Source organism: Terrapene carolina, unplaced genomic scaffold (assembly GCF_002925995.2).
Source record: "Terrapene carolina triunguis isolate 2854851 unplaced genomic scaffold, T_m_triunguis-2.0 Scaffold95, whole genome shotgun sequence".
Lineage (NCBI taxonomy): Eukaryota > Metazoa > Chordata > Testudines > Emydidae > Terrapene > Terrapene triunguis.
In genome coordinates, this window is record NW_020664446.1 from 39,866,054 (window position 1) to 39,879,748 (window position 13,695).

Below are 13,695 nucleotides of genomic sequence, written 5' to 3' on the forward strand. Positions count from 1 at the left end.
GGCAGGGGTGCGGGAGGGGGTGCAGGCTCTGGTCAGCGTTTACCTCAAGCAGCTCTCGGAAGCAGCGGCATGTCACACCGCCGGCTCCTACGCAGAGGTGCGGCCAGGTGGCTCTGCGAGCTGCCCCATCTGCAGGTGTCGCCTCCGCAGCTCCCATTGGTTGCAGTTCCCCGGCCAATGGGAGCTGCAGAGCTGGTGCTTGGGGCAGGGGCAGCATGCGGCTCCCCCTGGCTGCCCCTATGTGTAGGAGTCAGAGTGGGGACATGCTGCTGCTTCTGGGAGCTGCGTAGAGCCACGGGAGGCAGGGAGTCTGCCTTAGCCCTGCTGTGCTGCTGACCGGCGCCGCCAGGGTCCCTTTTCGACCGGGCTTTCCAGTCAAAAACCGGACACCTGGCAACCCTACCATAAAAAAGGTAAAACTTTTAGTGCATGTTGTAATAGGAGTTGTGAGATAATGCATAAGGTCTTGCAACAGATGGAGAAGAAAAACTAAAATTCACCATCCAAAGCCAGGGAGCACTGAGACTCTGTCTTCTGGGAATGAAAATGATCATCGCTAAACTAAAATTGAAGGGAGAATATTGCAGCAAGTCAATACTATTATGGTTTGCCATTTTCATTCAGAAGCTGATTCATACTTGAATTCAAGGGTAACTAAAACTGACAAGTTTGAATTGAAATTCCTATTTGTGTTATAAGTGTGTATATATATTATTTCTCTGCATACAATTTCATTGCCTTCTGCAGCTCTTTTTGTGTATCAGCTATATTAATTTTGATAGTAGCACTCTGGAAGTTGTATGTGAGTGACTGATGACTATTAGCAATGGCATCTCACATTCATTCAACTAAAGACTAAAAGCTCACAGGCATAGCCCCATAATGGTCTGTCAGGGAACCCAAGCCCGTGGAGATTCCAGCCTTTTGAATAACAAAATTATACTAAACCCTGATCTCTCCTCTCTATTCCAGGGATTCAGTTTAAAGCTTTAAAGATGCAATGTGCTGCATTTGATCCAAATCTACCTTTGAATTTCTTCTGAATATGCAGTAAAGATAAGGAGCTCATGCAAGCTGTGAGAAAGCCACCACCTGCATAGAGCTCTTCTGTCAGGATACTCATACCTGCCACCCACTTCCTCTCCCCCACAGCCTGGTCCAAATGTAATCATGGATAAGCTAGAATTGTGACTCCCTAATAGGGAAGGTTTAGGTCCAAACTAGGTTTGCCTGGAGCTATTGGTATATGGAGGCTGAAATTCAGGGGAGGAAAGGAAAGTGATGAGCTGCAAAGTCCTATCAAGGCACTTCCATAAGATAGTATTTATTCAAAGTATTGTCAGTGCAGAGGGCATGCTGTTGAGTGGTGAGGTATTTCCTGCCCAGTACCAGTTCATGACAGTTCAGGGCAGAGGAAATGGCTGAGCCATTTGAAGTGTATCCAATTACACTATTTTGCAGGTACCAGCCAGTACTCACCAGTCAAGATGCAATGTGTTTGATTTACTAACCTTATACAGACAGCTCAGCCTCCTCCTCTATTTAGTCAGATTGGAAAGGCTCATGCAGCTTATCTACACCGGGGCATTCACTCAGTGCACCATTTCACTATTTGCCATTGTTGACTTTAGGTAACTTCGCCAGAAAAGACAGTTACCTTTTCCATAACTGGTGTTCTTTGAGATGTGTTGCTCATGTCTATTCCACAATAGGTGTGCGTGCTTGCCACATGCACCGGTGCCAGAAGTTTTTCCCCTAGCAGTACCCGTAGGGGACCGCCCCAGCGACCCCTGGAGTGGCACCTCCATGGTGCAGTAAAAGGGGCATTGCGCACTCCCCCCACCCTCACTTCCTTCTTGCCAGACAACTCTGACAGAGGGGAAGAAGGGTGGGATGTGGAATAGACATGAGCAACACATCTCAAAGAACACCAGTTACGGAAAAGGTAACTGTCTTTTCTCGAGTGATTGCTCATGTGTATTCCAAGCTATATCTGTTGGAGGTGGGAAGGAGTTCACAAACTCTCGGGATGGAGAATGGCCCTGCCAAACCCAGCGTCCTCCCTGGTCTGAGAGACAATCACATAATGTGAGGTGAAGGTGTGAACTTAAGACCACGTGGCAGCCGTACAAATGTCCTGAATGGGGACATGGACCAAAAAGGCAGCTGACGAGGCCTGTGCCCTAGTCAAGTGCGTCTTCACAATTGGTGGCGGAGGGATTCCCGCCAGGTCATAAAAGGTACGGATGCACGAGGTGATCCAGTTGGAGAGCCGCTAAGTGGAGATCGGTTGACCTTTCATGCGCTCGGCTGAGGTGATGAACAGTTGCGAGGACTTTCTGAACAGCTTAGTCCGCTCCAGGTAAAAAGCCAGAGCCCGTCTCACATCCAGCGTGTGGAAGCGGCGCTTCTCACCGGATGCATGGGGCTTGGGGCAGAGGACCGGCAGAAAAATGTCCTGACCCATGTGATAGGCGGAGACCACCTTCAGGAGGAATGAAGGGTGTGGGCGGAGTTGGACCTTATCTTTATGAAACACCATGTACGGGGGCTTGGAGGTCAGGGCCCTGAGCTCCGAGACCTGCCTGGCCAATGTGATTGCAAGCAGGAAGGCCACCTTCCATGAGAGGTGTAACCGGGAGCACGTGGCTAGCGGCTCAAACGGGGGCCTTGTGAGACGGATCAACACCAGGTTTAGGTTCCACTGTGGAACTGGGGACCTAACATATGGGAAGAGACGATCCAACCCCTTAAGTAATCAGCCAGTCATAGCATGGGAGAATACCGTATGGTCCTGCACCGGCGGATGGAAGGCTGATATGGCCGCCAGGTGCACCTTGACTGACAAGGGTGCCAGGCCCTGGGCTCTAAGGTGAAGGAGGTAGTCCAGAATAAGCTGGATTGGGGTGGCCACCGGGGAAATGCCCCGCTCGTCTGCCCATCTGGAAAACCGAGACCACTTTGCCATGTAAGCTTGGCGTGTGGAGGGCCGCCTACTTTCTAGGAGGATGCATTGAACCCTTTCTGAGCACGTCCTTTCCTCCCTACCTAACCATTGAGCAGCCATTCCGTGAGTTGGAGTGCCACTAGATTGGGGTGGAGGAGGTGGCTCTGATCCTGGGAGAGCAGGTCCGGGCGGGATGGCAACGGCCACGGCAGGGTGACCGCCAGGCCCATGAGGGTCCCGTACCAATGCTGTCTGGGCCATGCCGGGGCAATCAGAAGGACCCGGGCTTTGTCTGTCTTTATCTTTTCCAGGACCTTGCCGATCAGCAGGAACGGGGGAAAGGCATAGAGAAACTGGCTTGACTAGGACAGGAGGAAGGCATAGGAGAAAGCGCCCCGTTCCAGCCCCCCCTTGGAGCTGAACCAGGGACAGGGATGGTTCTGCCGAGTCGCGAACAGGTCCACCTGGGGAATTCCCCACACTTGGAAAAGTCTGTGCACCACCTCTGGGTGGAGAGACCACTCGTGTTTAGAGTAGAAGTCCCTGCTCAAGTGATCCGCCCTCACGTTCCGAGCGCCTAGCAGATGGAAGGCCTGTAGGCAGATGTCGTGGACTACACAAAAGTCCCACAGCCTGAGGGCTTTGCGGCAGAGGGCAGAGGATTGGGCCCTGCCTTGCCTGTTGATGTAGAACATCAAGGCCGTGTTGTCCGTGAGGACCCCGACTACCCCGCCCTCCAGGTGCGAGCAGAAGGCCATGCATGCCAGCCATACCGCCCTGAGCTCCTTGACGTTTATTTGGAGGGTCAGATCCTGAGCCGACCACAGACTTGGGTCTGAACGTTCCCCATATGGGCTCCCCATCCCAGGTCCGACATGTTGGACACCAGTTCCAGCGACGGGACCCTGACCCTGAATGGGACCCCTTGGAGCATGTTTTTCGGGGAGGACCACCACTGTAGGGAGGTGATCACTGGCTCGGGTACAGTGAGGACTTTGTCCATCCTATCCCTGACCTGGGAGAACTCCGAGGCCAACCAGAGCTGGAAGGGCCTCATCCTGAATCTGGTGTGACGGACCACGTACGTGCACACTGACATGTGACCCAAGAGCTGGAGGCATGCTCTGGTTGTTGTCACTGGAAACCTTGTGACCGTGTCAATGAGCCTCTTCAGGGTCTCGAACCTGTCCGGTGGGAGGGATGCTCTGGCCGACGAGGCATCCAGGACCGATCTGATAAACTCTATGCATTGTACCGGGACTAATGTGGACTTGGTGTTGTTTACCAACAGGCCCAAAGTGGTGCACGAAGGAGCACCACGTGATCCCACACCTGCGATTGGGAGCTGCCTTTGACCAACCAGTCGTCCGGATAGGGGAAGATCTGGACCCCCCAGTGCCTGAGGTAGGCTGCCACCACCGACATACATTTCGTGAATACCCTGGGGGCACTGGACAGGCCAAACGGGAGGACTGTAAATTGGTAGTGTGCCTGCCCCACCGTGAAACGGAGGAAGCATTTGTGCCCCTCAAATATATGAATGGGGAAGTATGCGTCCTGCAGATTGAGGGCGGCGTAGCAGTCCCTGGGATCCAGGGAGGGGATGATAGAGGCCAGGGAGACCATGCGGAACTTGAGCTTCACCATGTACTGGTTCAGGCCTCGCAGGTCCAAGATGGGCATGAGCCCCCCCTTTGGCCTTCGGGATAAGGAATTAGCGGGAGTAGTACCCCTTGCATCCCCTGGTACCGCTTCCACCACTCCTAGGCCCAGAAGCCGCCCCACCTCCTGCTCGAGCAGAGCCTCGTGCGAGGAGTCCCCCAGGAGGGACAGGGGGGGTGGGGTGGTTGGGTGGGGAGGAAGTAAACTGGAAAGTGTAGCCCCAGGAGATGGTGTTGAGAACCCATTGGGCCGAGATCAGCTATGACCACTCTGGGAGGAAAGCACACAACTGATTGGGGAATGGAAACTTTTTTGAGGGTGGATCCCTGATGAGAACTGGCAGGGCACCCCATCACAACCGCCTTTTCCCTGCTTGCTTGTCCTTGGACCCAGGCTGGGGGGCAGGCCAAGACTGCCTCTGTGGGCGCCTCTTATAGTCCCGCGACTTCTTATAAGCGGTCTCGTATTTTGAATGGGTGGCCTGAGCGGGAGTCTGCTGCAGCTTGAACTTAGGTTTACCCAGAGCCAGAACATAGAGACCCAGAGTCTGGAGAATCGTGCTGGAGTCTTTCAGGCCATGCAGCTTCATATCCGTCTGTTCCACAAACAGAGCTTTGCCGTCAAACGGGAGGTCCTGCAGGGAGGTCTGCGCCTTGCTGGACAGCCCAGAGAGCAGGAGCCATGACGCCCTTCTCATAGACACCACGGAAGCCATGGACCGCACGGCTGTGTCTGCTGCATCCGAAGCTGCCTGCAGGGTTGCCCTGGCAGCCGCTGTGCCCTCCTCCACCAGTGCTTTGAACTTCTTCCTGTCATGCGCCTCGAATTTGGGCAGGGAGCCCCACAGATTGAACTCATACCAGACCAGAAAAGCCTGGTAGTTTGCCACCCGTAACTGGAAGCTCGAGGACGAATAAATTTTTCTTCCAAATGAGTCCAGCCTCCTTGAATCTTTAGTTTTAGGGGTAGGAGCTGGTTGGCTCTGCCGTTCCCTGTGGTTGACTGACTTGACCACCAGGGAGTTAGGAACAGGGTGGGTGTATAAGTATTCATTCCCCTTGGCAGGTACAAAATACTTGCGTTCTGCTCTCTTAGAGATAGGGGCCAATGAGGCCGGGGTTTGCCACAGGGCATTTGAAATTTTCGCCACCTCTTCGTGGAGAGGCAAGGCCACCCTGCCCGGTGCCGAGGACAACAGTACATTAAACAGGGAGTCCGAGGGCTCCTCCATCTCCTCTGCTTGGAGGTGGAGGCTTGATGCCACCCTTTTTAAGAGTTCTTGGTGGGCCCTAAAGTCCTCCTGTGGGACGGAGGGAGGAGGGGCCGTAATCACCTCATCTGGGGAGGGTGAGGAGGCCGGCGTGGTACTTTGTGTGTCCACTGGCACCGGAGGGTTCACCACCTGGTTGGTCTCCGGGCACGGTGCTGAGGATGTATGTCCCACCGACTCCTTCCTCGGAGGTCTGGAGAGGGAGGCCGATGGTTCTTCTGAGGCTCTGGCCATCGAGCGAGCCCCCACCGGGAACTGTGTCGGGGGCCACGGTCCTCACTGGTACTATTGGACCGGCCATGGTGCCCGGTGCCACTGCACCTGCTGTGGCACCAGCAGAGCCAGCTGTTTGGCCTGGCTGGCCTGGCCCATTGATGGGCAACTATGAAGGGAGGCTAGGCTGACATATGACCTGCTGCTGTCCCTGGACCGGGAGGAGCGGCGGCGCCGGGAATGATGCCGACCACGGGACCGCGATCCCGATGTGGAGGACCAGTACCATCAGTAACAGCTGCTCCGCGATCAGCTCCGGCGGGCGGTCCTGCAACGGCGAGACGCCGGCGATCGACACCCAGGGCTGCGGAGGCGGTGCTGTGGTGGGGTCCTGGAGCAGGACGAGGAACGGGAACGACATCGATGTTTTTGCCATGACCAGCTGCGATAGCCCCTCCGAGACGAGGACCTCTGGAGTCGTCTGCCTTGGTCCCGGTGTTCGCTCCTCGAGGCAGAGCGGTGCCGAAAGTCTTGGTCAGACAGAACCCAACCAGACAGCCTGGTGGGCGTCGAGGGCGATCCACTTGGACTTTGCCCTGAATGGATGCTGGGCGGCGAACGGCGTCGGGAACGTTCCCTCGACCAGTACCTAGCCGGGGGTGACTGCAGAGATCCCAGTGGCAGCTTGCTTCTGGAGTGCAAGGCCGACATCGGTGGTGCTCCTGGTACTGGCATGGACATAACATCTCGGGCCGCCTGCAGGGCCTCTGGTGTGGAGGGCATCCGGACATCCAGGGAGGCCTGCTCCGAATGGGCCAGGCTACTCCACCCGACTTGAGTTGGAGGCCTAGAGGCTGGTGGGGATCGAGGACTGCCCAACATGGGTCTAGCCTCTGTCCCGGGTTTACTCCGGTGCAGCGGCAAAGAAGGCCTCTTCCTAGCCTTCGTGGCGTGCCCCGTGGACAGAGAGCAGTGCCGACTAGTGGATGGCACCGAAGCGTCGCCGCGCACCGACACCACGGTGCCCAGTGCCGACTCGGAGCAGCACGTCGGAGCTGGGGTCAGCACCGACTCCATCAGAATAGCCCGGAGCCTAATGTCCCTTTCTCTCTTGGTCCGAGGCTTAAACGACTTGCAAGTATTGCAGCGATCGCGGAGATGGGTTCCCCCCAAACAGCGTAAACAGTCCATGTGCGGATCACTCAACTGGCATAGATCGCTTACAAGTGTCACATGACTTAAAACCTGTGGCACGGGGCATGCCCCGGCCCGGGCACTCTAGCTAAACTAAACTAACTAACTACAGGTACTATACACTGAATGAACAAGCAGTTTTGGGGACGAGCTACAGCAAAGCTGGAGCAGAGCAGTTCCAAAGCACCTTCACTGGCGGCAAGAAGGAACTAAGGGTGGGGAGAGCGCGCAGCGCCCCTTATACTGCGCCATGGAGGCGCCACTCCAGGGGTCACTAGGGCGTTCCCCTATGGGTACTGCTAGGGGGAAAACTTCCGGCACCAGTGTACATGGTGAGCCTGCACACCTATTGTGGAATACACATGAGCAGTCACTCGAAGAAGAACCATCCTTATAACACATGAAAGTTAGATGGAAACACTACACCAGTGGCTGTTTGAGCTAATGAAATCTTTCACTGCAGAAATGATCCTGGAAGGCCTGAGAGCCCCTGGCTGGCAGAAGGTGGAAGAAAAAGCAGATCAGCACTTCCTGATGCAGGGAAGCCATTGAAAGCCTGACACATGCTGTAAGATCCCCATCCGCAGTTAACTGGAGGATGTGTGCTCCAGATAAGCCTGGACATGGTGCCAAGATTAATTGAGTGTGTGTCAAGGACTTCTACTTAGATAGCTCTTATTTCTGTAAACAAGCTGTCCCAGGACAGAGCACTCATGCTCCACCTAGACTGAATTCACAAGATTTTAAACAGCCCTTCATTTGGCACTACTATGGAACTTAAATCACACACATGTGAAGAAAAAGTAATCTAAATTTAAAGGTCATATTAAGATTAAAAACAAAGTGTTGATGAGGCAGTGCAGTCAGCCTTGAGTTTAGGATGCTTGGGGGGGGGGGGAAGGTGTTATTCCATTCCCCATTTGACAAATATTCTATTGGAAATTCAATTATACTAATTAGCACCTACACAGCATTCATCCATAAAGATCAAAGCACTTTACAAGGTAAAATAAGCATTATCCCAATTTACAGATGGGGAAACTGAGGCACAGAGAACTTGAACTTGCCCAAGATCACAGAGCTAGGTAACAGCAGAACTGGGACTAGAACCTACCTCCTATTTCAGTATCCTGCAGGCAAGGCTACAGACTGGTACCTGCCTCTAATGCTCTAGATTTGGAAACCAAAATTTGCCACCCTTCTTTTGTACATCAAAGAATACTCTGGTCTGGCCTTCTGCACTTAAGGATCTAAAACAAGGATGTCAGTGTGAGATCAGGAATGATTATTTAGGGTGAACTGGCTAGAGTTTCCAGGATTCAGTGGCAACATTGTTTTATGGGAAATGCTTACCATTGCTCTTTTTAAAAAATTAAGTTTCTAGCTTGCTAGAGAGCAAAATTCATATTAAGGCCACTGGCATACACACTCTAACCACAAATACAGCATGGCTTTCAACTCAAACAAAAATATAAAGAGTTAAATAAGATGATCCAATAGCTCAGTTAGCAGAGGAAATCTAGCTGCTTTACTTGATGGGGTGTGGTACAAGATATCCTGGGACAACAGCAGCTTCAGGATCTCTTACCAGCCTAGGGCAGTTCTAGCATATTACAGAAGAGACATTGGAGTTTGTATGTTAGAGAAGTGTGAACTGCAAAGGCAGTTGCTTGTTATAAAATGGATGACTAACTGCTGGTCTATGGAACAACATCATTGCTACCTATAAGGAGAGGGGAAAGGTTAGAGGCAACTCTGGATGGACAGACCTCCAGGTTAGGGTCACCCGGGGCAATGCAGAACTTCAATACCACCTCTCTTGTCTAGGGGAGGGGTATAACACTCCACTCCCTAAAAACACACTTTTAAAAAGAACAGTCACATATCTTGGAAGTGATAAGCACAGAGCCTATTGTCTCAGCAACTGAGAATGAACTTGGGAGACAAAGGAGCAGATGAACTAAGGCAACAGTTCCCATAATTGCAGCTGCTTCCATCTTGCCGGTGACAAATTACACTGGAGCTGGTGCATGCAGTGTTGCATTAGGCAAGGTTGTCTATGCTTAAATTGGTAACAACTAGAAATTTCATTACTACCTGTTTGGCTTTTAAACAGAAGAGAAAATACATGCAAAAAAGTGCCAGGAGCTCTGAGTTTTTTGGCACTTCTCAGACTGTAACCTGGTAACGGTACCCTCCTCCATGTGTCAATCAGATGTGCATTTTGGTGGGGCTAATGGGCAGGGAGAATTATTCAGGTAAGGACAACTTGCAGGGAACTGAGACTTACAGGAACACCAGAACAGACAACCAGCCCAGTAGAAGATTGTAGAATCAGTAACTTCACCTCACCTCCTCCTTCCCTCGCTCTGACTCTCCTCTGGAATGATAAAGGAGGTAGGGAAAAGTTCCTTCATAGTATTTCCATGCCCTGCGACTAGGGATTTTAGCTTTTAGTGGCTACCAGAAGTAGGCCCAGAATACTTTTGGATGCCACTTCTGCCCAGTTCTTTATGTAAAGGATGTTCCAGATGGGTGTGTCTAGAAGAGGGAAGGGACTAATCTAACTACAGTATTGGAAAAAAGTTGCTGTTACCGTACAATTAAACTTTTTAAAAATTGACCGCAATTACAGATAGGTAAAAACAGACAGACACTTTCAACCTGGTTTTAAATCCTAAAAGGGGCTGTGTGTGTGTGAATACTAGTCAATAATTTATTCCACAATCAAACAGGAGAAAATCCTCTGGAACCCAGTGTGTTGAGATTGTAACCAGGATAAACGAAATACCCTGCTAATTATGATCTTAACAAACAGCCATGAATAGCAGGTAAATGTTTGTGTCAAACAAACTGCAACACAGCCACTAAAGTCTTAAAAGACTTTAAATCTCTGAATGCCCAAATCCAATGTAAAGTCTTTAAAATTAAAAATGCTGGGATAGCCTGAGGTCTAAGGACACAGGTTGCTGCATTCCAGATGAGCTGCACCCTGGATATATTGTTATGCTGGAGTTCCAGCTTGCCAAGATGTCCTCTGATTTCCTCAACCTCTACAGTGACGTATACTGTTCACAACAAAGGTGGTAACATTTGCACAAAGCTTTTACAGAAGCACTATTGATGGATCTCATGTGTGACATAAGATGGTGACAGCTCCATTTGAGTCTGAACAGGAACGTTGGTGTCTGCATCAAAATGGCCTCAAATGAGATAAGGTCAGGGAAATGCAATTTGAATTAAAAGAAATAAGGGGAAATTAGGAGTTCAGCTGCAGTCTGAGGGACGCTCCCCCCTCAACTGGGGAAAATAAAGTTTTTAAAGAACACTTGAGTTCAAAAACTGAATAGTTATTTATTGTTCCAGAAGTACATTGCTTTATACATATTTCATAAATGATACAGGATTTTACACATGTTCAGTTTTTTTTTTTTTAAAGTAAGGATTTTTCTCCATGCCCCTCCCTCACCCCAAACACACAGCAAGGTTTCAGCTACAAGACTGTGTTCATTTTCTTTCCCTTTAAAACTCGGCACGCAAACAGGATAAAACAGGTACAAAATAACCCACATAATGTAATTAAAACAAAAAGACAGGGAAAATGTGGGGAGAAAAAATTAGAAACATGCATCCATTCAGTCCAACATGCCACCGAGTGAGGAGAGGCAGCAACAATCCCATCTGTTTTTCCATATCTGCAAGGCACCTGGCATCTTAATATTGGTTTGGTTTTTGTTGTTGTTCTTTTTTTAAACATGGTTCTCCAAAAACTGGAGCCTCTCGTCAAGACACAGTGAGAAGTAAGAATGAACTGTCAAGAGAAACCCCCATCTTTTCTGTGTATTACGTGTGGAGCTTACAAATCAGCTAGTTTCAGGCAAGGTGGAGAGCAATGTGTCCGTTTGCCAACCCCAATGTCTTTTTTTAAATAAGAATGGGAGATGCAACTAGCCACCCCTAAGAAATCCTGACCCGTGGCCATCAGAGTTCATTGAAAGCTAGCTAAATAAGGGAGCGGGCTAGCAAATCGAAGTGGAATTCTGTATCTTTTGCTACAGGAACCTTGGCCTTTGACAAAGCCTACAGATATAGCAGTGTACCACAAATGAGACCATTTATCCCATTACACAAGCAGTCGAACTTAATCAAATTTAATTATTCCCATTCTGAAACTGCTTGGTTAAGTAAGAGTCATGATTCTGAGTCAATTTCCTAATCTTTGAAACCTTCAAGGTTTGGTCATCCAGGTGGCTACCAGATTTGGGGTGGGAAAGACGAAAACCTTCCTTCCTTAAGACTGAGTATAAAAACTCTCATGCAATGTTGCCATTATTTCTAGAAGTAGCTCTAGAGCACTGGGACACTTCGCACTTGAAGAAGGTATTAAGGAATAATCCAGAGTGTCCATTATCAAACATTTAGAACAAAGAGTTCCATTTCTGATTTGGATAAAACTCATCAGTGTAACAAACAAGTAATGGAAGAAGTCAGTGAAGGGAGTGGGGGTTGGTAGGGGAAACTCATGATTTTCAGTAGAAAGCAGTCTTGCAGTAACTTTACAAAAAAGACACTAGGTCTGACCAGGACTGTGTGTTAATGGTGATGGAGCTCATTGTCTGTTCACCAGCCATAGCTCCAGATGGCTTGGTTTTTTGGTGCGTTTTGTTATTGGAGTGTGTCAAAAATCAAAAAAGGAAAAGTTAAAAGAGCTCAGCAGGCTGCTGGTGCATTATTGAGAGGGAGACCCTGCAAAGCTGGAAGAAGACAGCCCCCCAGCATTACATTCTCATTATGAAAACCCCCAATCTTGTATTTGTACACCATTTTCATCCAGATACAAATGCTTGCATGTGACAATATTTGCCAAGCCCTTTGAGGCTAACATTCCACAATGCCCGATCTTCAGATTTCAGAGATTTTTCCCCCACGGTCCTTTTTTGTTTTAAATTAAAGGTAAAAACCCTCCACCCCCACACTACCTCCCCAGCTTTCACCTGCAATGCTTTAATTAAAAAGGCAAGAGCTATGAACAGGTTTTCTTTTTGCTGGGATTCAGACATTCTTTGCTGATCAGTCTTTATCATCGATTTGCTGGACAGGCAGGTGAACCTGCAGTGGGTCTCGAAGTCTCTTAAGATCCAATTCTGCCTAAAAGTAAAGATAAAGTATAAAGAACAGGTTTCTTAAACATCTTCATCAGTGCCTGCCCTCCAACCCCCAGGTGCCATAAGAGTAAATATCCAAAGAGAAAGTCTTAAAGTCATAGTCTGAGTATCAGCAACAGCTATTCTGGTCATTATAGTCACTTACTGAAGGTTTTCTACACCTAGAACACTACTCATCTGTTCTGGTATTCAACCATTACAAAATTAACTTAACAGAAGCCAGAATCCATTGAGACAAACTAGTGTCTTAAAAAAACAAACAAACAAAAAAAAACAAACAAAAGTCAAGGAACTACCATTGTGTAGTCTTTGCAAAATGACACGCAACAGCTAGAATCTCTTCTGAACAGGGACTGTCATTTTTCCCTAAACCACCTGTAACCTCCTTGGGACAGGTGATGTGCCCTACAATTCTGTTAATAAATCCACCCTCTACACCAATGCTGTTATATAAATTAGTAGTAGCAGCAGCAATAAAAGACATCTGTTTTTTCAAGTTGTCCTGATAGAGGACAATCTGGTACAGCCACAGAGTGAACTGCTCAGACTTGCAGGTTCATCAAGTGGTACAGTCACCCACAGGAGTGGCAGGTTTGTAGAAATTTTGGTGGTGCCCAGAACCCGCCCCCGCCCAAACTCCGCCCCCCACCTGCCCAAGGCTCTGGGAGGGAGTTTGGGTGGGGGAGGAGGTCTGGGGTGCAGGCCCTAGGCTGGGGCAGGGGATTGGGGTGCAGGCTCTGGGAGGGAGTTTGGGGATGGGAGGGGGTGCAGGGGTGAGGGCTGTGGCTGCAGATGAGGGATTTGGGGTGCGGGAGGGGCTCAGAGTGAGATTAGGGGTGTAGGGGGTGAGGGCTCTGTCTGGGGCTGGGAATGAGGGATTTGGGGTGTGGGAGGGGCTCTGGGTGAGAGTAGGAGTGTGAGGGGGAGGACTGTCTGGGGCTGCGGGGTTTGGAGTGTTAGAGAGGCTCAGGGCTGGGGCAGAGGGTTGGAGTGCAGGGGGATGAGGGCTCTGGTTGGGGCTGGGGATAAGGTGTTTGGGGTGCTGGAAGGGCTCGGGCAGAGGGTAGGGTGCGGGGGGATGAGGGCTCTGGCTGGGACTGGAGATGAGGTGTTTGGTGTGTTGAAGGGGCTCAGGGCTGGGGTTGAGGGTGCGGGGGGCTGAAAGCTCTGGCTGGGGGTGTGGGCTCTGGGGTGGGGCAGGGCTGGGGATGAGTTTGGGGTGTAGGCAGGCTGCTCCGGGACAG

General features: G+C 50.3%; 1 protein-coding gene across 2 annotated transcripts in view; it reads right to left on the reverse strand.

The window, feature by feature from the left end:
- Nucleotides 1-10,615: 10,615 nt before the first annotated feature.
- The window catches only part of MCU (mitochondrial calcium uniporter), a 177,661-nt gene continuing 174,581 nt past the window's right edge, over nucleotides 10,616-13,695 (reverse strand). For both annotated transcript variants that reach the window (XM_026650957.1, XM_026650956.1), the window contains exon 8: nucleotides 10,616-12,434. In XM_026650957.1, the coding sequence (XP_026506742.1) occupies nucleotides 12,357-12,434 (78 nt within the window). In that variant the 3' untranslated portion in view covers nucleotides 10,616-12,356. The remainder of the gene's footprint in view (nucleotides 12,435-13,695) is intronic.